Source organism: Sus scrofa, chromosome 16, assembly GCF_054392235.1.
Source record: "Sus scrofa isolate SSC_HxYL_T2T_F1_AM1 chromosome 16, Sscrofa_HxYL_maternal_Yorkshire_Landrace_v2.0, whole genome shotgun sequence".
NCBI lineage: Eukaryota > Metazoa > Chordata > Mammalia > Artiodactyla > Suidae > Sus > Sus scrofa.
Genome location: NC_139398.1, coordinates 72,388,424 through 72,413,277, shown reverse-complemented (window position 1 = coordinate 72,413,277; position 24,854 = coordinate 72,388,424). Strand labels below are relative to the sequence as shown.

Here is a 24,854-nt window from a genome sequence, read left to right as displayed (position 1 = left end):
CCCACTAAGCAAGGGCAGGGACCAAACCTGAAACTTCATGGTTCCTAGTCGGATTCATTAACCACTGCGCCACAACGGGAACTCCGAAAACTCTTGAGTTTTAAGAGTTCTTAAGTATTCTGAATATAAGTCCTTTTCAGATATATATATATATATATATATATATATATATCAAGATTATTTTTCCCAGTCTGTTTTATTTCTTCAATACTGTCTTCTGATGATCAGATATTTAAATTCTGATCAATTATGTGTATGTATATATAACATATATATGTTATATATATTTTTTGGGGGGCTGCACCTGTGGCATGTGGAAATTCCTGAGCTAGGGACTGAATCCGAGCCACTGCGGTGACACCAGATACTTAACCTGCTGAGCCTCATGGCAACTTCTAATGAATTTTAATTTATCAGATTTAAAAAAACTGTATTTTCTTAATCACTGACAGACCCTCTGCACGTGTCATAGTTCAACTACGTGCTCTGTACTTGAACTGGGTAAAATATAAAAAGTTAACTGATTTTTTTTACGCTCTATTTGAATGGCAATTTTTTGGTGGTTGTTCTTAAATTGTTACAGAGCGTCAATGCAGTGGTTCAAAATTTAACTGAGCATATTCATCACATTTTAAATCGTTAACAGTAGGATTGCTAGGTTCCATTCCTACAGAGCGATTTTTTTCCTGCTGTGCTGGCAGCTCCGGGCAGCTCATTGGTCTAGTAGTCCTTAATGCTCTGCCAAACTTGAGGCTACTCCATTTATCATTTCCTCAAACAGAGGGCAGGGCACTGTTAATGGAAAAAACCTATCAAGATTTAATTTTTGGTGCTGTTACTACCAGTGTGTTTTTACCATCCTTTCAAATAGTTAATTAGAAAGCCCTGGGGGGAAAGCACTGGAGACCTTTACCAAGAGGATTCTGTTGTAATAAACCATAACTCAATAAAATATTTCACAACAGGAATCAGTTGCATTGTCTGGGGTGCTTTCCAAAGACAGGCTCTTGCTTTTTTTTGCAAAAGAAAACTGCAACAAGTCTTCACAGACTTGTTGTATCTTTATTCCTTAAAAGAAAAAAAAAAGTTGGTTCTCCTAATGGTTTTGATAATGGGCTCTCACTTGGCTGGCAATAAAACATGAAACTTCTCATTGGGTATTTTCAAGACTGCCACGGGGAATCAGCTGCCAGTTTACTGCAATGTGGAAAACTGCACGAGATTCTGGGATCGGACTCAAAATGCTAATTTCAAAGGTCGAATGAAGCTGTGGCTCACGTTTTCGTGTGCCTGAGCTCTCAGCAAGCAGAAGAACAAAGACCCAGCCCGAGAAGGCAGAGGCAGAGACCCATCTCAAATCTTTTTTCCTGAGATAATTTTGGAATCATGCCTGAAATGCCGGAGAATATGGAACAGGTAAGAGCTAGCTATTCAAGAAAAGAAGCATTCTGGAGTTAGAGTTTCCTTAAAAGCACCCCAATGAACAAATGATAAAAACCGAAAGGGTGTGTGAAAAAACAGAAATGAGTGTCATCCCTTTCTTTAAAACATCACTTTGGGACTTGACTTGGAAGAATGAAGTAGCTAATTATTAACCCTGTATGGAGAGTTCAGCTAAGTCTCCATAAAAAAAAAAAAAAAAAATCCCAAACAACAGTAGTTTCATTTACCAGATTAATGCAATGCTGTAGGTGAAAGTTATATATAAATAACGATTTTATCTTTCTTTGTTTTGGCATGGATTGAATCTGCTAACCTAAACTTTATCTCCAGATTACTCTTTTTAAATTTATAGTTTTAGCCACTAAGTGAACTTGGATATTGTCTGTATAATAATAGTGTTTTTATTTACATTGAAATTTCCATTTTTATAAAGAATGATTAAAACCCATATACGAGCATATGCCCCTAGGGATCATACCCAAGGTTCCCCTGGCGAGTATCATATCAGATTCTCAAATTTAGGCAAGTAAACTCCTTTATTCCTCTAGATAAGTCTGCTCTGAGAATCAAAATGCTAATTGCATATGCATATCCTTAAATCGTCTTAACGTTGAACAATCAATTTTTTTTTCTTTTGTAGAGATTATATCGTATCACTATAAACTTTACAAAAAATCCTCAGTTTTTAAAGAGAGGAGGATCAGGAGAATCTTGAATCCCTCCCCCCAGTACCACCGACACCTTTTCTTTGTTGCAGATTATGCGCGGTTACTGTTGGGGCAGTCCTCTCTAGGACTCTTAACAGTGCTAATTGATTTATAGCCGGGATTGAAACAAAAATTGTAAAGTGTTGGGGGGGGGGGGCCTCAGGCTCTCCTGCTATTGTTCCAAAGAAACCTGATGCTTACACAAATAAGGAAATGAGTTCTTGTGGGGGTTGGGTAGGAAAGAAAGTCACGGGACTGAGACGTGGAAAAACTTTTTTTAAAGGCTGCTTGCCTAGTGTTCAGCTGGAAGATGAAACCAAAAAAAGCTTTTATGCAATTAACGTCGTTTTAGAAGAATCCAAGCAGTAATCAACATTTCTGGGCGACTTTTATTAGAGTCTCTGTCTTCTGTGTGTCTGGACAAAAACACTCAGACTGTTCAGTGGAAAGCTGGTGAACCCTACACGGTCCATGCTCGGATTTTTTCTGAGTAAATTTCACCGGCATCCCGGCTGGCATGGGACGTTTTGGTTTTAAACTGAAAGAAAATACAGTTGCGTGCTAGGTCAGCTTCAATGCTTAGGGCTGTTTTAATTTGTTACTTAAAAAAAAAAAAAAAAAAAAGGGTGATACAGGTGGTAGAAGATACGTTGGTCTTTTCCCCCTTTGGTTCCTTTCATTTTCCGAGGTAGCAGAGGCGCCGCTGTGTAGCCAAATGCTGCAGCCTGTAAGGCGGTGCTTCTCAAAGGGTGGTCTTGACTCCAGTTATATCCCCTAAAATGTGGAGCCCCAGGCTCTAGTTCCACAGCTCATACTGAAGTTATTGGTAAAGTACGAGAACGTACGTTTTAAAGTGGCACCCAAACAATTCACCCCCAGACTCCCACACCTTTTTATTTTTAACTAGTTAAAAATAGTTTGCCATTTTTGGAATTTCACACGTACTACCTTTGTGCATCCCAGAAAGACAAATGGGTTCTTCAGAGGCTGATGACTCAGATGTCAACACATTTATTTTTACTCCTCTCTTTATAAAATCTCTCTCTCAAAAACAAAGATCCCTCATTGCTCTAGGGATACATGTCCAATTGTGCTTCCTCTTCCCTTGCCTCATCCCTCCTACCATATCTTTAAAATGTTTTGTTCCACTTTATGTTTTACGTGCCCAGTTAATCCTTATGCACTGCGCACAGTCTACAAACTTGGAAGTCCAGGCGATCCAATTCAATTCTTATCTAGTCGAAAAGGGAAACCTAAATAAACACCCCCAGTTCCTCCTCCCAGCCCGCAAACAAAACTCAAGAGTCCCGGTTTAAAGCTGAGGCCTTTGTTTCAGGTAGCCCTTTAAGAGTCGGCGCGTGGGCTGGGAGCGTCCTGAGCGCGCCCGCCCCCTTTTTGGGGCGTCGGTGGAGCGTGGCCAATCAAGAGTGTCGGTCTTGGCGGCGGAAGCCGGAAGCGGTGGGAGGGGGCCGGCCCGGACCAGGGGAGGCGGGCCTAGGGCGTTGGAGCTGCGGCTTACGGCGTTCTTGGGCTGGAGGAAGTGGCGGACGCTGCGGCGGCGTCGCCAAGACGGCGGGCATGGTGGGGCGGGAGAAGGAGCTCTCTATCCACTTTGTTCCCGGGAACTGCCAGTTAGTGGAGGTGAGGGAATCGGCCCCGGGTCTGGAGGCGGGGTGGGGGGGGGGACGTCTCGTGGGAACCGAGTGAGCGGAGGGGGACGAATCTGGTGGTGGGGGCTGGAGTACTTTTCCAGACGCATTCAGTCGGAGCTGAGGCCCCGGGAGGCTGGGGCGGCGCCGCCGAGTTTGTTTATCTCGGTTTCTGTGTCTTTTCTTAGCAGCTGCGACAGGATAAGTTGAATTTCATTTTCAAGTTTCCTGTCTCCCCTCCCAGGAACGAAGAGGGGTTTTCGGAGATGTTTCGGTTTTGATTTTTTTTTTTAAATCTTTTTTGTTTTTATTCTCCGATTTTAATTCCTATCTCTGAAAAGGGGCCGGGTGGCCTTTCAGAAATAGGAACAGGATTGGAGATGAAGAGTGAGTTCTTAGTTTAAAAACATACAACTATATTATGCACTTTACATACATTATTTACTTTAATCCTTATAACTGTGAGTTTCTGGTTTTGCTCCATTTTACAGGTAGGAAAACTTGGGGCTTAGAGGGCGAGTACTTGGCCCAAGTGCATTTAGTACGGTTGCATCCGGAATTCAAATACAGGTCTGTTTCCCAAGCTTTGAACCATTGCGGAGGTTGCATAAACGAAAGCTGTTAACTGTGTTTGGAGAGCCCCCTTCTCTACCGTTTCATTCCACGCCCCCCAGCATACACCAGTTCACAGAATATATCTAGCTCTGGGAATAAAGAGATTATTAATGCCCAGATCGATATGTCTTAGAAGGTTCAGGTGAAGGCTATCTCTGATAATGCAAAATTTTTACGCTTCCGAAATGTAGCATATTTAGTGTTTTCAAATCACTTTGGGACTTAGGGGGTAGAGTTAGGGTAGATAGCCTATTTTAAACCTCGATATTGTTTCTGTGTATCCCAAGCAATGCTGAGTAGTAACATTACATATCGTTTATGTGCATTCTCGCATATGAATGTATATGTGTGTATGTAAAGCTTGATAAGTTCTCACAGTAGGGGTTCAGTAGACCAGTGAAAATGGATTTTCCTTCGTTAAAATTGTAGCCAAAACTTGATGTATTTTTGCTGCTCTCAAAACCTATAAAATTGAACCTCACTCGTGAGAATGAAGACTTGAAGTTTATGTTAGAGAATGAGATGTAGTGGTTACTGGTAATAATACTATTTGTGGGGTACAGAAGGGTGACAGTGGATGTTAGATTGGTGTCACCTAGGTATCTTAAAAAGTTTCTTAAAGTCCAGGAGTATTTATTCAAAGATCTTTCTCAAGGGGGAGGGTTGTGAGAAAGAAATCAATGTGAAACTTTGCCGCATTTAAGAGCTTCTAAAAATAGCCAAGTATAATTGTGTTTGCAACTAAAATTTAAGATTTCCTCTTTAGATAGTGAAGTTTCACTCTTGACCTTTTCTAGGACTTTTTTTTTTTTTTTGTCTTTTTGCCATTTCTTGGGCCGCTCCCGTGGCATATGGAGGTTCCCAGGCTAGGGGTCGAATAGGAGCTGGAGCCACAGCAACTCGGGATCTGGGCCTGGTCTCTAACCTACACCACAGCTCACGGCAACGCTGGATCCTTAACCCACCGAGCAAGGCCAGGGATGGAACCCGCAACCTCATGGTTCCTAGTCAGATTCGTTAACCACTGAGCCACGACAGGAACCCCCCCCCTTTTTTTTTTGTCTTTTTAGGGTGACACCAGCACATTTGGAAGTTCCCAGGCTCAGTTTGACTCTGAGCTACAGCTGCTGGCCTGTGCCACAGCCACAGCAATGCCCAGATCCAAGCCATGTCTGCAACCTACACCACAGCTAACAGCAAAGCTGGATCCTTAACTCACTGAGTGAGGCTCACTTCCTCATGAATACTAGTCGCCACAATGGGAACTCCTTTGGGATACTTTTAGTAGAAGTTAACCCACATGTGCTAAAGTAGAAGTCACTGTCCCAGAGGACTTGTTGAACCATCTTGAAAGAACCATTTATCTCCTATTAAGTTTACTATTTGGTATTATTCCGTGTACACGTCTCCCATTATGTGTATGACTTCGTAGCATAAGAGCTACAGCTCTCTATTTATATATATTTGGTTTTTCAAGGGTTTTTTTTTGGGGGGGGGCTTTTTTGGTTTTTTTTTTTTTTTTTTTTGTCTTTTCTAGGACTGCTGCTGCGGCACATGGAGGTTCCCAGGCTAGGAGTCTAATCTAGCTGTACGCTAGAGCCACAGCAGTGCAGAATCTGAGCCCCGTCTTCGGCCTACACCACAGCTCACAGCAATGCTGGATCCTTAACCCACCGAACAAGGCTAGGGATCAAACCCGAAACCTCATGGTTCCTAGTGGGATTCGTTAACCACTGAGCCACGACGGGAACTCAAGTTTTTGTTTTTTTTTTTTTAAATCTTTTTAGGGCTCTATTTGCGGCATGTGGAGGGAGTTTCCCAGGCTAGGGGTCAAATCGGAGCTATGTTGCCGGCCTACACTACAGCCACAGCCCAGCCACGTGGCAAGGCCAGATCCTAAACCCACTGAGCAAGGCCAGGGATCAAACACTTATCCTCATGGATACTAGTTAGCTTCCTTAGCCACTGAGCCACGAAGGGAACTCCTATTCCTTCTTTTGAATGAAGGAAAGTGAGAAACTCAGGAAACCAGATCACAGCTCTTTTATAGCATTTTCCCAGGGATCTTTTTGGTATTTAACTTGTGTAAATTGTTTTCTGATTATATCTCTACTAGACTTGGCATGTTTTAACCTCTTTACAATTACCGTCTTTATAGAGTTGTTTTCTTGCCAAAAATGTAAGAGAAAATATTTTGCTGGCTGAAATCCTTGTTTTCAGAGATCAGTTGGTATAGAGCCAAGTTTTTTTTCCAACAGAGAGCCTAGATGCATTTTTCTTCAACCTAAAATGTCTTGAAATTGGTTGAACTAAGGAGAAAATATCTTTAAGAACTGATACCGTCTCTGCCAGCCCTTTCATCTCATATTTTTCCTATGATAGATATTATTGGGTGTCCTTTTTTTATTTTGCTTTTTAGGACTGCATATGGAAGTTCCCAGGCTAGGGGTCAAATCGGAGTTACAGCTGCTGGCCTACACCACAGCTACAGCAACACCAGATCCAAGCTATGTCTGGGACCTACACCACAGCTCCCAGCAATGTCAGATTCTTTTTTTTTTTTTTTTTTTTTTTGCCTATTTAGAGCCGCATCTGAGGCATATGAAGGTTCCCAGGCTAGGGGTTGAATTGGAGCTGTAGCCAACGCAGGATCCTTAACCCACTGATCCTGAGTCCAGGGGTCGAAGCTGTGTCCCCATAGATACTAGTCAAAATTTGTTTCCACTGAGCCACGTTGGAAGCTTCCCCCCGTCCCTTTGTAAATGTATAGTCTGCTAGGTTACTCAGCTAAATTAAGGGCTGGAAAAAAATGTCTTTGGTTATTGTGTGCATATTTAAGGTTTTTGACAGCTCAGAATTAGGTGCCTTGTAACAGCATTTGAAATATTTGAAATAAAAAGGCCTCAAGTTGATAAAATTTAATACACTTTTTGTTTTGTTTTTAATAGTAAATGTTGACTTCATTCAAGAATCTGTTAGGAAATTTGGTATTACCTTTTAGGGGAAGAAGGGAAATTTTTGAAACTGTGCCTTGAAAACATAGAATTTAAATTATTTCCTAAGTAGTAGTTTCCTTTTAATTTTGATGTGAAAGGAATTTTTATTTTCTCACAATAGCAACGCAGAGCAGTTTAAAGTATTTTTTCTTATTCTCTATTAGTTTTCACTGGTCTATGTAGGTAAACTTATATTTACATAGATTTAATGCAGGAATATTTACCAGTTTGGTTAAACTTTGAATATTAGTACTATAAGGACCAAATTTATTTTCTTCCACTTCAGTTCCTATGAAATGTAATTTGGAACTATCACGATATGATAAAATCATTGAGATTTGAAAGAAAACTTGGAGATAAAACTGAAGACCAAAAATGTCAACTTGTAAACATACTGGTAGAGTGTAGAGTATGTCTTTTTGCCTTTTCTAGGGCCGCTCCTGCGGCATATGGAGGTTCCCAGGCTAGGGGTCCAATTGGAGCTATAGCCACTGGCCTACAGCACAGCCACAACAACTCGGGATCTGAGCTGCATCTTCGACCCACACCACAGCTCATGGCAACACCGGATCCTCAACCCACCGAGCAAGGCCAGGGATTGAACCCACAACTCATGGTTCCTAGTCGGATTCGTTAACCACTGCGCCACCATGGGAACTCCTAGCCCAAATAGTTAATCAGGCTGTAAAGGAGTTCCTGCACAGGGGCTTAAGAATCTGACTGCAGTGGTTCTAGTCGCTTCGAAGGTGTGGGTTTGATGATCCCAGGCCCAGCACATTGGGTTAAAGGGTCTGGTGTTGCCACACTTGCCTCATAGGTTGCAGCTGTGGCTTGATTTTAATCCCTGACCTGGCAACTTCCATGTGTTGTGGGTTCAGTCATTAAGGGAAAAAAAAAAAATAAGGAAGTTCCTGTTGCGGCTCAGTGGTAGGGAACAAGACTAGTATCTATGAGAACTTGAGTTCATGGTGGGTGCGGCCATAAAAATACAAAAATATAGTAAATAAATATAGCAATAAAGTCCCATTAAAAAAAAAAAAAGGCCATGAAATAAGTAAGCTTAAAACTAATTGTTCCTTTTTAATAAATGTGAGATAATGTATTTCCTGTTTATTACTCATTTGGACATTATTGATCATAAAAAAAAGGTTTTTTTCATTGCTGCTACTTTTTCTTTTGGCCATGTGCTTGGAGTATGGAAATTCCTGAACCAGGGATTGAACCTTCACTGCAGCAGTGACCCCAGCAGATCATTAACCTTAGCCATCAGGAAACTCTAGGCTTTTCATTATTAACACAGAAAATCTAAATCTGTTTGACTAGGTAATTTCTTTTTTTGTTGTTTGACTAGGTAGTTCCTTTTTTTGTTGGTTTGTTTTTTGTTTTTTAGGGCCACATCTGTAGCACATGGAAGTTCCTTGGCTAGAGGTTGAATCAGAGCTGCAGCTGCCAGCCTACACCACAGCTACAGCAACTTGGGATCTGAGCTATGGTGTAGTTTACGGACGCCGAAGCTTATGGCAATACTGAATCCTTAACCTCCTGGATGAGGCCAGGAATTAAACCTGGGTCCTAATGGATACTGGTGGGGCCCATTACTGCTGAGCCACAATGGGAACTTCTTGACTAGGTAATTCCTTGACGTATGTCTTAGGTTCTTTTTCTTGGGTAAGATTATTAAACTTAAAATGATACACTTGATGAGTTTGATTAATTTTTGTCCTGATGGAAGAATTGGTTTATAGATACAGGACATGAAGCAAACAACTTAGACTTGAAGTATTTAGTCAGTGGTGATGGTGACTAATTTTGCCGAAAGAATATTTTCCAAGCAAGTAGTTCTTTCCTCTCACCCTTTTAGGAGGAAGTTAACATCCCCAGCAGGCGGGTTCTGATCACTGGTGCCACTGGGCTTCTTGGCAGAGCTGTGTACAAAGAGTTTCAGCAGAATAATTGGCATGCTGTTGGCTGTGGTTTTAGAAGAGCAAGACCAAAATTTGAACAGGTTAATCTCTTGGATTCGAATGCAGTTCATCACATTATTTATGATTTTCAGGTATGGTTTATTTTAACATGTAAGTAAACTATTAAGAATTGTCTGAGTTGTATAAAAAAAGTTCTTATTCTCAAGGAAGTTACTTTAAACAACAATAATATATAGTGCACTTTTTTTTTTTGCGTGACAAAGTCTACATCGTCCTTAAAAAAATTAGGTTGAGACAGAGATGACAAAAGGCAAAAGATGAAGCATTTTATAAAAAGCTTCTACTTGTGAATGACTCTTAAGTACCACTTTCTATGCACATTTCTTTTTAAGTACCTACAACACTGCAAAATAGATACTGTCATTTCTATTGTAGAGATCACAAAGGCCCAGGGAGGTTAAACAACTTGTTAGCCATGATCACAGCAAAGTTAGGGAAAATTTAGCTGTTGTACCTCTGATCAAATCAAGAGTTCTCACATTCTTTCCAAAAAAGTGGTCCCGTGAACACCTACATTGAAATCACCTGGAAAACTTGTTTTTGGGTCTCATTCCTGGAGATTTTAATTCAGTAAGTTTGTGGTGGGGCGTGGGGCTTTCCATTTGAAGAAGTACCCCAGTTTATGCACATCCAAGTTTGAAAACAACTTTCTTAAGATCATGCTTCCTCGAGCAGTTGCTGAGAAGCAGGAAGTGTGGTATGTGGGTACACTAGCCTTGCCTGTCACTGATCTACATCTTAGCTCCGACTTGGCTCTTGTGGGAATAGATGTCCTTTCTCTACAGAGGACCCTCTGCATTTCTTTCTCGTGATGTTGGTCTTATCATATTGAAACAGTCTCTTCACATTTCTGTTGTCCATCAGATTATGAAATCTTTGCTCTTTGCACAGTGCTTAACATAAAGGTGGCATACTGAGTGCTCAACTGGAATGTAATTTTCGTGGATGGTTAATTTTCTTCAAACGATTGGATTAAGAGATTTAAATTTATGAATTTAGTTTGCAATTGATATTCCTCTCTCTTTACCATATGTTTATTAAATATGTAGGTCATGTTTTTGTTTTTGTATTTTGTCTTTTTAGGGCCGAACCTGTGGCATATGGAGGTTCCCAGGCTAGGGGTCTAATTGGAGCTGCAGGTGCCAGCCTACACCAGAGCCACAGTGCCACAGCAACCCAGTGATCAAGGCCAGAGATCGAATCCACAACCTCATTGTTTCTAGTCGGATTTGTTTCCGCTGCACCATGGCAAAAACTCCTAGGTCATGTTAATTTCATCAACAATTGCTCTTTTTTTCCTATCCAAATTAGGGGATGAAGCTTATTTTGATTTAGAAGTATAGTTGTTGACAGTTTTGTCTGGTTTTGCCTTGGGATTGCTAAATTGCTCTTGCCTTTTTCATGGCCTATATATATTTTTAAGGAAGTTTGAACCTTGAAAAAGGGAAGTGCGATGAAACTACATTAAAAGTTACAATGATTTTTTTAGTTGAAGGAAAGTCAGTTTATTTATTTATTTCTTTAGTCTTCTTAGGGCCGCACCTGTGGCATATGGAGGTTCCCAGGCTAGGGGTCTCATCAAAGCTATAGCTGCCGGCCTATTGCCAGAGCCACAGCAACGCCAGATCCCAGCCGAGCCTGCGACCTACACAACACACGGCAACGCCGGATCCTTAACCCACTGAGGGAGGCCAGGGATCGAACCTGCAACCTCATTGTTCCTAGTTGGATTCATTTCCGCTGCACCCCAACGGGAACTTCCTGTTTTTTTCTTTTTTAAAATTTTATTGGAGTACAGTTGGTTTACAATGTATTAGTTTCAGGTTTACAGCATAGTGAATCCGTTATGCATACGCATATATCCATTCTTTTTTCTCATACAGATTACTGCAGAACATTGAGTAGATTTCCCCATGCTATATAGTAGGTCCCCTCTAGTTACCCATTTTATACATATTAGTGAAGGAATGTCAATAAATGTTTTTCTTTTCTTTCTTTTTTTTTGGTCTTTTTAGGGCTGCACTCATGGCACACGGAAGTTTGCGGGCTAGGGGTCGAATCAGAACTGTACGTGCTGGCCTACCCCACAGCCACAGCAATGCCAGATCCAAGCCTCGTCTGCCACCTACACCACAGCTCACAGCAATGCTGGATCCTTAACCCACTGAGCAAGGCCAGGGTTTGGATGTGTTACCACTGAGCCACAATGGGAACGATTAGCATTTTTCTATGAATGAATTTACTGTTGAAAGGCTGTAGTTCTGTTTTATTCCTTTTTGGGTTAAAAATACATCAATGCTTAACTTCCAGCCCCATGTCATCGTACATTGTGCAGCAGAGAGAAGGCCAGATGTTGTAGAAAATCAGCCAGATGCTGCTTCTCAACTTAATGTGGATGCTTCTGGGAATTTAGCAAAGGAAGCAGGTAATGATGACTTGATAAAATCTTCATAAAATATTAAGTGATCACCGAGTTTGTAAAGATTAAAGTTTTGTAGATTGTTTTAAGAGATTTGTTATATATATGATGAATAAGCTGTTACAAATTCCAGTAAAGAATGATGTCATATAGTAATTTAAAGATTCTTTTCTTTCTGTCTTTTTTTTTTGTAGCTGCAATTGGAGCATTTCTAATCTACATTAGCACTGATTATGTCTTTGATGGAAAAAACCCACCTTACCGAGAGGAAGACATGCCAAGTCCCCTAAATCTATATGGCAAAACAAAATTAGAAGGAGAAAAGGCCGTCCTGGAGAACAATCTAGGTAAGACGCATCTCTAGTATCTGGAGTTCTCCTGACTGTTTTTGAGGATTCCTTTTTGTTTATGGTGTGTGAGTATCTCTCTGTGTGTGTGTGTGTATTTGTGTGCATATATGTATATATATGTTTTTTTTTTTTTTCTCTGCTTTTTAGGGCCACATGTGAGTCACATGGCAGTTCCCAGGCCAGGGGTCAAATCAGAGCTGCAGCTACCAGCCTACGCCACAGCCAAAGCAATGCAGGATCCAAGCCACATCTGCGGCCTACACAATCACTCATGGCAACGCTGGATTGGATCCCTGACCCACTGATTGAGGCCAGGGATTGAACCTGCATTCTTGGGATCATTACTGCTGAGCCACAATAGGAACTCCTGTATATATTTTTTTTGATTTAAAAAAGGAATCAGTTGAGGAACATAAATCATTGGAGAAATACTAGGAAATGTAGTTTTAATAAAAAAGGAAAATAAGAATTTTAGAAATCCCAAAGAATTTATTAATCCTTCCAGACTTTTCTAGTAACAGTGTATAATGAATGTTGTTAAAGATAGAAAACAAATCATGCAGTATAAATTTTTGTAATCTTTCAAAAAACAGTATCATTTTTCTTAGACTGTGGTATTCTGTTATTTATAGTATTTCTCTTTTTTTCTTATGTGTGTTTATGTATATATACACACATAAGTGTGCTGATTATAAAAAGTATACCATCCTTGGGAAAGAATTAGAAAAAAATGTAAAATTGTAAAGAGTTCTCTTATAATGGCACCTCAAAGAGAGAATGTGGTTTTGTATGGAAGCTATTTTTGGCGAATTTTTAAACGTGTGCATATTGTTTTGTACAACATGTACATGCATTTCAATACAAATGGAGCCACCTCTAGAATATCTTTCCCATCAGTGACTTCAAAATATCTGATTTGATGATTCCTGCCTTAGATTGCTACCTCCTTGAGAAGCACCCCTAGTGTATAGACCATACTAACAGAAATTTAGCATTTTATTTTTGGATTATAAATTATCCTTCAGAAATCACCTTGAATATACATCAGTATACAACTAACCCTTGAACAATACGGGGATGAGGGTTGCCAACTTCTGCACTGTCAAAATCCATGTATAACTTTTACTTACTCCCCAAAGACTTAATTACTCATAGTCTACTACTGACTGATGCCTTACTGAAACATAAACAATTGATTCACTCAAATTTTTTTTGGGTCTTTTTGGGCTTCACTGGTGGCATATAGAGGCTCCCAGGCTAGGAGACAAATCGGAGCTGTAGCCTCCGGCCTATGCCAGAGCCACAGCAATGTGGGATCTGAGCTGCATCTGCAAGCTACACCACAGCTCAGGGCAATGCCAGATCTTAACCCTGAGCAAGGCGAGTCCAGGGATCAAACCTGAGTCCTCATGGATACTAGTTGGGTTTGTTAGCCACTGAACCATGAAGGGAACTCCGATTTACCCATATTTATGTGTCATATAACAATTTTAAGAAAGTTATAAGAAAATGCAGTATTGTACTGTATCGCTACCATAAGTTTACTTACAAGATGAACTGCCTGTCAGTAACTACTGTGTTGTCTTTTTTTTTCTTTTCTTTTTAGGGCTGCACCTGGAGAATATGGAAGTTCCCAGCCTGGATGTCAGCTTGGAACTGCAGCTGCCAGCCTATGCCATAGCCACAGCCACAGCAACATGAGATTCAAGCTGTGTCTTCCACCTACACTGCAGCTCATGGCAGTGCTGAATCATTAACCCACTGAATGAGGCCAGGGATTGAACCTGCATCCTCGTAAATACTAATTGACTTTGTTACCTCTGAGCTACAACGGGAATTCCTTCTGTGTCGTTTTATATGATACAAGACACTATGGATATTAAAAGTATTGCTAACACTGCACAGCAAAAATGAAAAGATCTGAGAAGAAACATTTATTTACAGGTATGGTTCATGCATTGATTGATAAGGAAGAAGTGTTAGTGTGATTGCTTTATGGTAGCTTTGCATAATTTTTTTTTTGTCTTTTTAGGGCTGCACCTGAGGCATGGGGAAATTCCCAGGCTAGGGGTTGAATCAGAACTGCAACTGTCAGCCTGCACAACAGCCACAGCAACAGGGTATCTGAGCTGTCTGTGAACTACACCCCACAGCTCATGGCAGTGCCGGATTCATAACCCACTGAAAGGAGCCAGGGGTAGAACCCATGTCCTCTGGATACTAGTTGGGTTCATTACCACCGAGCCACAACAGGAACGCCTAGCCTTGCATAATTTTTAAGGCATGCAGTACTATAGCCACATTCATCATACAGTGTTGGAAATACCGTTGCATATTTGAAAAGAGCACTTACCTGTATTAATAGGCTGACATGCAGTTGCTCCAGTTACGAGACAGCAGAGAGTCATGCTATATTATTATGTAATTCTTTGAAAACAAAGTTATGAAACAGAAAACTAAGACATTATTAATTTTATATTACTAGCACTCACCTTAGCCTTTGTAAGGATAGGCTATCCATTTCAATACAAGTCTTATACATAATATTCTACATTTTTACTTTTGTGTATTTATTGAAAAAAATCTGCAGATAAGTAGACCCACACAGTTCAAACCCATGCTGTTCAAAGGTCACCTGTACAGTTGTCCAATAAGTTAATTTAAAATAGTTTTTGGGAGTTCCTTCGTAGCGCAGCTCAAACGAATCCAACTAAGAACGACGAGGTTGTGGGTTTGATCCCTGGCCTTGCTCAGTGGGTTAAGGATTCGGCGTTGCTGTGAGCTGTGGTGTAGGTCGCTGACATGGCTCGAATCTGGTGTTGCTGTAACTGGCGTAGGCCGGTGGCTACAGGTCGGATTAGACCCCTAGCCTGGGAACCTCCATGTGCCCCTGGTGCGGCCCTAAAAAGGACAAAAAAGAAAAAAAAATAGTTTTTGTCTGCTGCATAGCACTGTGAACTATATCTAGTCTTATGATGGAGCATGGTAATGCGAGAAAAAAGAATGTATGCAAGTATGTGTGACTGGGTCACCTTGCTGTACAGTAGAAATTTGACAGAACACTGTAAGCCACCTGTAATGGAAAAAAAAATCATTTAAAAATTAAAAAAATAAAATAGTTTTTGTTGAATTTCTGTTAAAATGTTATCTAGTCTGTTGTAATCCCTCAGTATCAACCAACATAAAATCAAAATACCTCATGATTTCGTTAGTGGTTTCAAGAACTATGTGGTGAACACTCCTATACCCAGTTATACGAGAGTCACCAACTATTTTTTCTTTCTGCTTTTTAGGGCCACTCTTGAGGCATATGGAGGTTTCCAGGCTAGGGGTCCAGTTGGAGCTACAGCTGCCTGCCTATACCACAGCCACAGCAGCACAGGATCTGAGCTGAGTCTTCGACCTACACCACAGCTCACAGCAACGCCAGATCCTTAACCCACTGAATGAGGCCAGGGATCAAACCTGCAACGTCATGGTTCCTAGTCGGATTCGCTTCCTCTGTGCCATGATGGGAACTCCAGAGAGTCACCAGTAGTTAATGTTTTGCCCTGTTTTATATATACAGTCTTCTTTCTTTCTTTCTTTCTTTTTTTTTTTGTTGTTGTTGCTATTTCTTGGGCCGCTCCCTCGGCATATGGAGATTCCCAGGCTAGGGGTTGAATCGGAGCTGTAGCTGCCGGCCTACGCCAGAGCCACAGCAACGCGGGATCCGAGCCGTGTCTGCAACCTACACCACAGCTCACAGCAACGCCGGATCGTTAACCCACTGAGCAAGGGCAGGGACCGAACCCGCAACCTCATGGTTCCTAGTCGGATTCGTTAACCACTGCGCCACGACGGGAACTCCAGAGAGTCACCAGTAGTTAATGTTTTGCCCTGTTTTATATATACAGTCTTCTTTCTTTTTTTTTTTTTTTTCTTTCTAAACTAATAGAGAATTAGTTGAATTTCACCCCAAAGCATGTAACCTTGTATTTTCAACAAGGATATTCTTTACATAATTACTGCATAATGCAGTTAACACCCTCATGGAATTTATCATTAATAATACAGTACATAGTCTTTATAAGAATTTTCCCATTTGTCCCAATAATGTCCTTTACTGCATTTTAATTTTTTAAGCTAGAACTCAATCAAGGATCACTCCTTGAATTTAGTTGTCATGACAGTTTTATTTATTTATTTATTTGGTTTTTTTTTTTTTTTTTTTTGTCTTTTTGCCATTTCTTGGGCCGCTCCCATGGCACATGGATTTCCCAGGCTAGAGGTCGAATTGGAGCTGTAGCCGTAGCCGCCGGCCTACACCAGAGCCACAGCAACTCGGGATCCGAGCCGCGTCTGTGACCTATGCCACAGCTCACAGCAACACCGGAACCTTAACCCACTGAGCAAGGCCAGGGATTGAACCCGAAACCTCATGGTTCCTAGTCGGATTCACTAACCACTGCGCCATGACGGGAACTCCATACAGTTTTATTTTTTTATTTTAATTTTTTTCGGTCGCTCTTGGGGCATGCAGAAGTTCTCCAGGCCAGGGATAGAACCCATGCCACAGATGTAACCATAGCTACAGCAGTGACAATGCCGGATCCTTAATTTGCTGAGCCAGTGGGGAACTCTGGCAGTTTTATTTTTAATAGTTATAATAATGAAGAATGCATATAATTAATATAATTATAAAAACACCCAAATGATAAAGACATTTAAAAATATTCAGGGTCACACTTGGTGAATAGGCATTATTACAAGTGAGCTGTGTCAGTTTGGTATATTATAAGTTTTCTGTTTAAATCTATATACTTTGATTTTACAGCAAGACCTAAGAACCAGTCAGCTTTAAAATAATACTTTTATTAATCTCCAGGAGCTGCTGTTTTGAGAATTCCTGTTCTGTATGGAGAAGTTGAAAAGCTTGAGGAGAGTGCCGTGACTGTTATGTTTGATAAGGTGCAGTTTAGCAACAAGTCTGCGAACATGGACCACTGGCAGCAGCGGTTCCCCACACATGTCAAAGATGTGGCCACAGTGTGTCGTCAGTTAGCAGAGAAGAGAATGCTGGTGAACACCTATTGCTTTTTTTTTCCTTCTTTTTCTTTGTATGGCTGCACCTGCAGCATAAGAAAGTTCCCAGGCCAGGGGTCAAATTAGAGCTGCAGCTGCATCCCTACGTCACAGCCACAGCAGTGCCAGATCCAAGCTGCATCTTCGACCTGCACCACAGCTCACAGCAATGCTGGATCCTTAATCCCCTGAGAAGTTCCCTAGGCCAGGGATTGAACCCAAATCTTCAGGGATACCCGTCATGTTCATTGCTGCTGAGCCACAGCGGGAACTCTACGACTAGTTTTTTAATACATTGAGATAAATTTTAAAAATATGTACTGTAACAGTATTTAAGAATATTATGACTAATCAACTCATCTTAAAAAATGGTTCTGTTAGGCTTCAGTTTTAGCTTCTTAGGATAATTAGAAATACTGATTAAATTGGCTTATGTTTCATAAAAATCTGTAATCTTTTTCAGGATTCCAATAAATAAAATTGGAGCTTTTTTTTTTTTTTTTGCTTTTTAGGGCTGCACTGCGGCATGTGAAAGTTCCCAGGATGGGAGTCGAACTGGAGCCACAGCTGCCAGCCTATGTCACAGCCACAGCACTGCGGGATGTGAGCCACGTCGTCCGACCTACACCACAGCTCACGGCCATGCCACATCCCCGACGCACTGAATGAGGCCAGGGATCATGGATACTAGTTGGATTTGTTTCCACTGAGCCACAATGGGAACTCTGAGAACCATTTTTTTATCCTCAAAAAATTCTCGAGGCTAAATGCTAGAAATTGTTTTTCATATTAGATTGGGGATGTTTATAGGAACTTGATATTTTGTGTAGAACATTCCAGAAAAGAGTGATGCATTTTATTTCCTGGACCTTTTAAAGTTAATTTTCATGTCATACCTGCCATTCCACTCAAAGTTTGAAATCGTTTTGAAATTTTTGTGTCCTTGTTAGGATCCATCAATTAAGGGAACCTTTCACTGGTCTGGCAACGAACAGATGACCAAGTATGAAATGGCGTGTGCAATTGCAGATGCCTTCAACCTCCCTAGCAGTCACTTAAGACCCGTAAGTGTATGGCCTTTAAAACCTTCTTACTCTTTGGAAGTCTCATTAATAACATTTTTCTTGTTTTTTGGAAGTGTTCGATAATTCCATTTTCTGGTACTAATCAAAGTGAACTTTGCTTGTATGTTGGCACTTTGTATTGTTAATTTTCTCTGGAGTATCATATTTAAAGAAGCCCATGAGTATTGGTGAAATTTACAGAAAGAAGTATTGTGTTTTGTGTGTGTGGGGCTGTACCTACAGCATGCAGAAGTTCTGGGGCCAGCAATCAAACCTGTACCATGGCAGCTACCTGAGTTGCAGCAGTGACAATGCAGGATCCTTAACCCACTGTGGTGCCAGGGAACTCTGAAAAAGTACTGTTTTGATTATAGTATTTGCTTTTTTACCTGTCAAATCAGATTTCTTGCACAGAGAGCAAGAGCACAAAGGGAAGTATGGACTATAAAGCCTCCACATGTGGCTTTCCATTTATTTTTGATTTTTTGTTTTTGTTTTAAAGATAACTGACAGTCCTGTCTTGGGAGCTCAGCGTCCAAGAAATGCTCAGCTTGACTGTTCCAAATTGGAGACCCTGGGCATTGGCCAGCGAACACCATTTCGAATTGGCATCAAAGAATCACTCTGGCCTTTCCTCATTGACAAGAGATGGAGACAAACAGTTTTTCATTAGTGTATGTGTGTTGCTGTCTTTTTTTTTTTTTTTTTTTTTAATGAGAAGTTAAGTATGTGGCACTTTTTAAAAAAAAAAGGAAATAGTTTTGTATGAGTGCTCTTTAATTGTGACTCATGATCTTTCAGGTAAATGATGCTCTTGCACTAGTGAAATTGTCTAAGAAAACTAAGGGCAATAAATGCCTTGTTTGAAGTAATGATTTTTCTGTCCATTTTGTTCTGGCTTACCTTGCTCTTTGAATATAGTAAATTATGATTCTTAAATATTTGAAAGCCAGGATGAAACAGATCTGCTGTAGTCTTTTTTTTTTTTGGATGAAATGCATTGTTCATTCCTATAAGTAACCTCTACATTTTCAGGACTTTTGCAACTGTTGATCCTTTTATGTTTTAAAGTGCGTTAAATGGTATAAAAATCATTGGTGTTCATTATTTGCTTTGCTTGAGCTCAGATCAAAATGTTTGAAGAAAGATACTTTATTTTTGCAACTTAAGTGCAGTTTTTATGCTTGAGATATTTCAGCGTGTTATGTATATTGGAACTCCTGCAGCTTGATGCCTCCTGCTTTTTGTAGCAGTGTATGGTGAGCAGTTGAGAGAGAGTATGTATGTGTATGTATTTTTTTAATATATATAAAACTGTCCTTTTCACTCCATGTCACTAAGTGGTATTTCATATGTGCAGTTATAGTAATGGGCCTTGTAAGTCTTTTGACCATTCATAAATAATAATAAATATATACTGCTGGCATGGTGATGCTTAGTTTTCTTGTATTTACTTCTCTGTTTTCATGTAAAGACCAGATATCTAAACTGTTATTTTGTTGCTTTAATTTTTTAAAGTTACCTTCTCATCATGCAACATCTGAGGCATACAAGAGAATAAAGTTAATATATATTGAGGTATAAAACACAATAATAAAGTGAACCCTGGTCAACCCACCACTTGAAATCTAGAATGTTAAAGATCCTGTATTTGTGCCTTCTGATTTTTTGATTTAATGAAAAGTAAATCACTGTGTTCTTACAATATTTTTATTTTTTTTATTTTTTTATTTTTTATTTATTTATTTTTTTTGAAGAACACGGAAAATTATTTAATGACAGTACTCTTGAAATTACACGTCTGTAAAGAAAACCACAATAATCCCACAATTTTTTTTCTCGGGGAAAATCTGACACAGAAAGGCTCACTGAACAAGCAGTTGGAGTGGGGGGCTCCTTTGTGTGTATGTGATTGTACTCTTAGTGGTTCTCTGTTTTGTGGGGGGTGGACTGAGAGAAAAACAGTTTTTAAAAAATGTATGTGCAGTTGATCAAAAGTTACTAAGGAACAGAATCCTCTATATTTTTAGGCATTTTAAAATCTCTGTTCTAAATTATCCATTAACTTGGGGGGATTCAGGCTCACCCCCTACAATATTTTTAGATAGAATGTTTCTTTTGAAGACTGCAGAGTGGAGTTCCCATTGTGGCTTAGCTGGTTAAGGACCCAGTGTTTCTGTGAGGATGCAAGTTCCATCTCTGGCTTCACTCAGTGGGCTAAGGATCCAGCATTGCCGCAAGCCACGGCAAAGGTCACAGGTGTGGCTCAGATCAGGCATTGCTATGGCTGTGGTGTAGGCTTTCAGCTATAGCTCCAGTTTGACCCCTAGCCCGAGAACTTGCATGTGCTGCAAGTTTGGCTATAGGGGAACAAAAAAAATGAAGAATGCAGAGCATTTGAGTGTGTTTTCTGCGCCAAGTAGTATTCAGGTTACCTTAGCCTCAATATTTTGGTCCTTGATAAGGAATCAGAAAGAGAGTTGGCTTTTTAGGGCCACTCCTGTGGCATATGGAGGTTACCAGGCTAAGGGTCAAATCAGAGCTGTAGCTGCCGGCCTGTGCCACAGCCACAGCAGTGTGGGATCCAAGCCACCTGTGCAACCTACACCACAGCTCACAGCAGTGTCAGATTCTTAACTCACTCAGCACAGCCAGGGATCGAACCCATGTCCTCATGGATACTAGTCAGGTTTGTTAACCACTGAGCCACAACGGGAACTTTGAGATTTCGCTTTTATTCAGAGTTCAGTGCAAATCCTGGTTTCACATTTTTCAGTTTCACTTGTGAAATATTCTTTCACTAGATTATGATCTTATTCTCTCATTGGACAGAAAGTATTTGTTTCTAATTTCCTAATTTACTTAGAATTTTGGGTTTGCAGAGGGTCAGTTTGGGTGATTTGGTTAGAGCAGTGGTTCCCAGACCATGCCGTGTTTTATTATTCACTAGGGAAATCCTGATACCTGAGTCCTATCCTGGACCCATTAAAATAGAAGTTCTGGAGTTGATGCCTGTTAATGTAGTTTGAAATGTTCCCTAGGTCCTTCTAAGGCAGCCAGCCTGGCACTTGTATTTGGCAACCACTGACACATTCTGTTTTTAAGTTATTTCCTTTCACATAGTGCAAAACTCAAGTTTTCAGAGTGAAAAAGAACCCTCTTAGCCATCTCCAGCCACTTGGTTTTTCATCTGCGAGAGAAACCAGCACATATCAGATTCCAGCCTGTTTCTAGAGGCACTGCCTGTATGAGTGTACTCTAACAGCGTATCTGTATGTGTTCACCTCTCACTACCCCCTCTGTTTACAGACGAGCACAATACACATTTTTCTGTACTTTTTCGTTTCTTTTTTCATTTAATATGCCTTGGAATTTAACATAAAGAATGTTATTTTCCTATTCATTTTGAAATTTCAGTTTCTCAGAAAAGTTGCCGTAATGCCATACAGAATGCTTGTATCCCCCCTTCCAGAGTCCCCAGTTGTCAACAGTTAGCTATTCTATCGATTTCTCTATTTTTACATATATACACGTTACATGTATTTTTTTCCTCAACTATTTAATAGTAAGTTGGAGTCACAGTACCTAGTCATCTACTTAAATGTAAGCTTAAATGTTTGTTTTTTAAAAGTAAGAACACTTCAGAATTCTCTTGTGGCACAACGGGTTAAGGGTCTAGTGTTGTCACTGCAGCAGCTCAGGTTGCTGCTGTGGTGTCAGTTTGATCTCTGGCCTGGGACCTTTCATATGCTGTGGGCCTGGTCAATAAATAAGTAAATAGAACAATTCTGGTATTGCTCCATGGGGTCTCTTTTAGCTTCCCTGTTCTCCTATCTGTAGTTCCTTTCTCTGACAATAAGAGACCTAGCTCCCATTATTCTCAACATATTTACTCATTTGCTTGAGTCATCTGTAAGAATCATTCTTCTGATCACACCAAGGGCTCCCCTCCCTCCACCAGACAGGCCAGTTAAGCATCCCTAACTCCTGGGTTGTGGCTCTGATGCCACAGACCCTGTGGGCCACTGCACCTGGTCAAGGACAGCCCCTGACAGCACACGAGGCAGTGCACCAACAGCCTTACAGTCTCCTGTGTACTAAGAGAGCACTGAAAAGGAAGTAGGTGTTTTATAGCTTTGTTTATTCTCTTGTATCAGTGAATGAATCAAAATTTATTTAATCAGTTTTTTCCTGGAGTTGCTGTCGTGGCTCAGTAGTTAATGAATCTGACTAGGAAGCATGAGGTTGCGGGTTCGATCCCTGGCCTTGCTCAGTGGGTTAAGGATCTGGCATTGCCGTGAGCTGTGGTGTAGGTTGCAGATGCGGCTCGGATCCTGCATTGCTGTGGCTCTGCTGTAGGATGGTGGCTACAGCTCCGATTCAACCCCTAGCTGGGGAACCTCCATATGCCACAGGAGCAGCCCAAACAATGGCAAAAAGACCAAAAAAAAAAAAATCAGTTTTTTCCTGATGTGCTTTGGGTTGTGTGGAATATCTTTTATTTTTTATTTTTCATTTTAAGGGAGAACAATTTAAATTTTGTATTTATTTTGATTTTTTTTAGGGCTGCACCTGTGGCATATGGAGGTTCCCAAGCTAGGGGTCTAATCAGAGCTATAGCTGCCAGCCTGTGCCACAGCCATAGCAATGCCAGATCTGAGCCTTGTTTTCGACCTACACCATAGCTCATGGCAACGCCAGATCCTTAACCCACTGAGCGAGGCCAGGGATTGAACCTGCAACCTCATGGTTATAAAATAGGAATGAATTCTTAAAAAATGCATTACCAAGAGAGGAAAACTGCTTGAGATACAGACCTGCAATGTGTGAGGAAAATAATGCTTGTTAAATATTTCTTAATCAGATTGTTTTTATGTTAACCTGCTTCAGCTAATACTGTCTTATCTAGATACTTGCTTAATGTCACATGGGTTGTAATCTGAAGTAATAATCACCTTAGCTACTTTCAGAAGGCCAGGAGGGAAACATCCAACTTATCGGTATAGCAAAACCTTTGGAATAAATTACTCTTGGGGTCTAAATTAAACCTTTCTCTTTGAAAACCTTACCAATAGCAATAATCTTCTACAAGATGAACACTTTTAATATTAGGAAGCAAATTTTAAAAGATATTGAGGAAGGTAAATTTCTTCTGTAACCTTTTTAGCCTAACAACTTATGAAAGTTCTTTTCTGTATTTTGCCATGGAAAAGCAAGCTGAATTTATATGCAAGTACTTGTATATCTGAAAGTTGGATGAATTAAAATTCATGTACTGACAAATGATTTATAGCAAAAGATGGTCATGGAGGGTCTGTTGTGGCTCAGTGAATTAAGAACCTGACTAATATCCAAGAGGATGCAGATTTGTACCCTAGCCTCACATAGTGGGTTAAGGATCCAGCATTGCTGCAAGCTGTGGCATAGGTCACAAATGCGACTCAGATCTGATGTTACTGTGGCTGTGGTGTAGACCAGCAGCTCTTTCACCCCCTAGTCTGGGAACTTCAATGTGCTTCAGGTGTGGCCCTAAAAAGAAAAAAAAAAAAAAAGATGGCTATGAAATTGCTCAGCTCATATTAGATTGTTTTGCTTTTCGTGGTTCCCCTCTTTATTCTCATTTCTGAAAAACATACTACGTATTATTGAACTGTTGCAGTTTCCCCCTAGTTTGTTAATAAAACTCAAAAAGTTATCTTTGAAATGTAAACTTGAAGTCTTCAAAATGGTTTAATATCAGATACTAAAAGTTATCTAGAAGTCAAACACTTGGACATGTTGAAGGATGAGGAATAATTTCTTTTTTTTTTTAATATAATGATTTTTTTTTTCATTGTAAGTGGTTTACAGTGTTGTGTCAATTTTCTACTGTACAGCATGGTGACCCAGTTACACATCATGGGTAGATTCTTTTTTCTCACATTATCATGCTCCATCATAGGTGACTAGACATAGTTCCCAGTGCTATACAGCAGGATCTCATTGCTTATCCATCCCATAGGCAATGGTCTGCATCTATTAACCCCAAGCTCCCAATCTATCCCGCCCCCTCTTCCTCCCCCTTGTCAACCACAAGTCTATTCTCTAAGTCCATGATTTTCTTTTCTGTGGAAAGGTTCATTTGTGCCATATATTAAATTCCAGATATAAGTGATATCATATGCTATTTGTCTTTCTGACTTACTTCACTCAGTATGAGAGTCTCTAGTTCCATCCATGTTGCTGCAAATGGCATTATTTTGTTCTTTTTTATGGCAGAGTAGTATTCCATTATGTATATATACCACATCTTCCTAACCCAATCATCTGTCAATGGACATTTGGGTTGTTTCCATGTCTTGGCTATTGTGAATAGTGCTGCAATGAACATAGGGGTGCAGGTGTCTTTTTCAAAGAAAGTTTTTTCCGGATACTTGCCCAAGAGTGGGATTGCTGGGTCATATGGTAGTTCTATGTATAGATTTCTAAGGTACCTCCATACTGATCTCCATAGTGGTTGTACCAGCTTACATTCCCACCAACAGTGTAGGAGGGGTCCCTTTTCTCCACACCCCCCTCCAGC

General features: G+C 40.4%; 1 protein-coding gene and 1 long non-coding RNA gene across 9 annotated transcripts; one reads left to right on the top strand and one right to left on the bottom strand.

The window, feature by feature from the left end:
• The first annotated feature begins 1,246 nt into the window (after positions 1 to 1,246).
• MAT2B (methionine adenosyltransferase 2B) lies at positions 1,247 to 19,724 on the top strand. 8 transcript variants are annotated; one of them, XM_085001523.1, is made up of 8 exons: positions 3,663 to 3,791; positions 4,291 to 4,369; positions 9,272 to 9,466; positions 11,706 to 11,820; positions 12,009 to 12,161; positions 17,032 to 17,225; positions 18,179 to 18,292; positions 18,795 to 19,724. In XM_085001523.1, exons 5-8 carry the CDS (start codon positions 12,089 to 12,091, stop codon positions 18,963 to 18,965), a joined length of 552 nt encoding a protein of 183 aa, XP_084857649.1. In that variant the 5' UTR covers positions 3,663 to 3,791; positions 4,291 to 4,369; positions 9,272 to 9,466; positions 11,706 to 11,820; positions 12,009 to 12,088; the 3' UTR covers positions 18,966 to 19,724.
• Positions 18,984 to 23,844, bottom strand: LOC146395653 (uncharacterized). Its single transcript, XR_014830906.1, has 2 exons — positions 23,029 to 23,844; positions 18,984 to 22,518 (listed from the first exon to the last, which is right to left on the bottom strand). It is a non-coding gene; the product is annotated as an uncharacterized LOC146395653 (long non-coding RNA).
• Positions 23,845 to 24,854: the final 1,010 nt, after the last annotated feature.

Coding starts and splice junctions, on each gene's coding strand:
- MAT2B (XM_021076525.2), top strand. CDS start 1,387: ATGCCTGAAATGCCGGAGAATATGGAACAG. Junction 1,417..9,271: donor TGCCGGAGAATATGGAACAG/GTAAGAGCTAGC, acceptor TCACCCTTTTAG/GAGGAAGTTAACATCCCCAG. Junction 9,467..11,705: donor ACATTATTTATGATTTTCAG/GTATGGTTTATT, acceptor CTTAACTTCCAG/CCCCATGTCATCGTACATTG.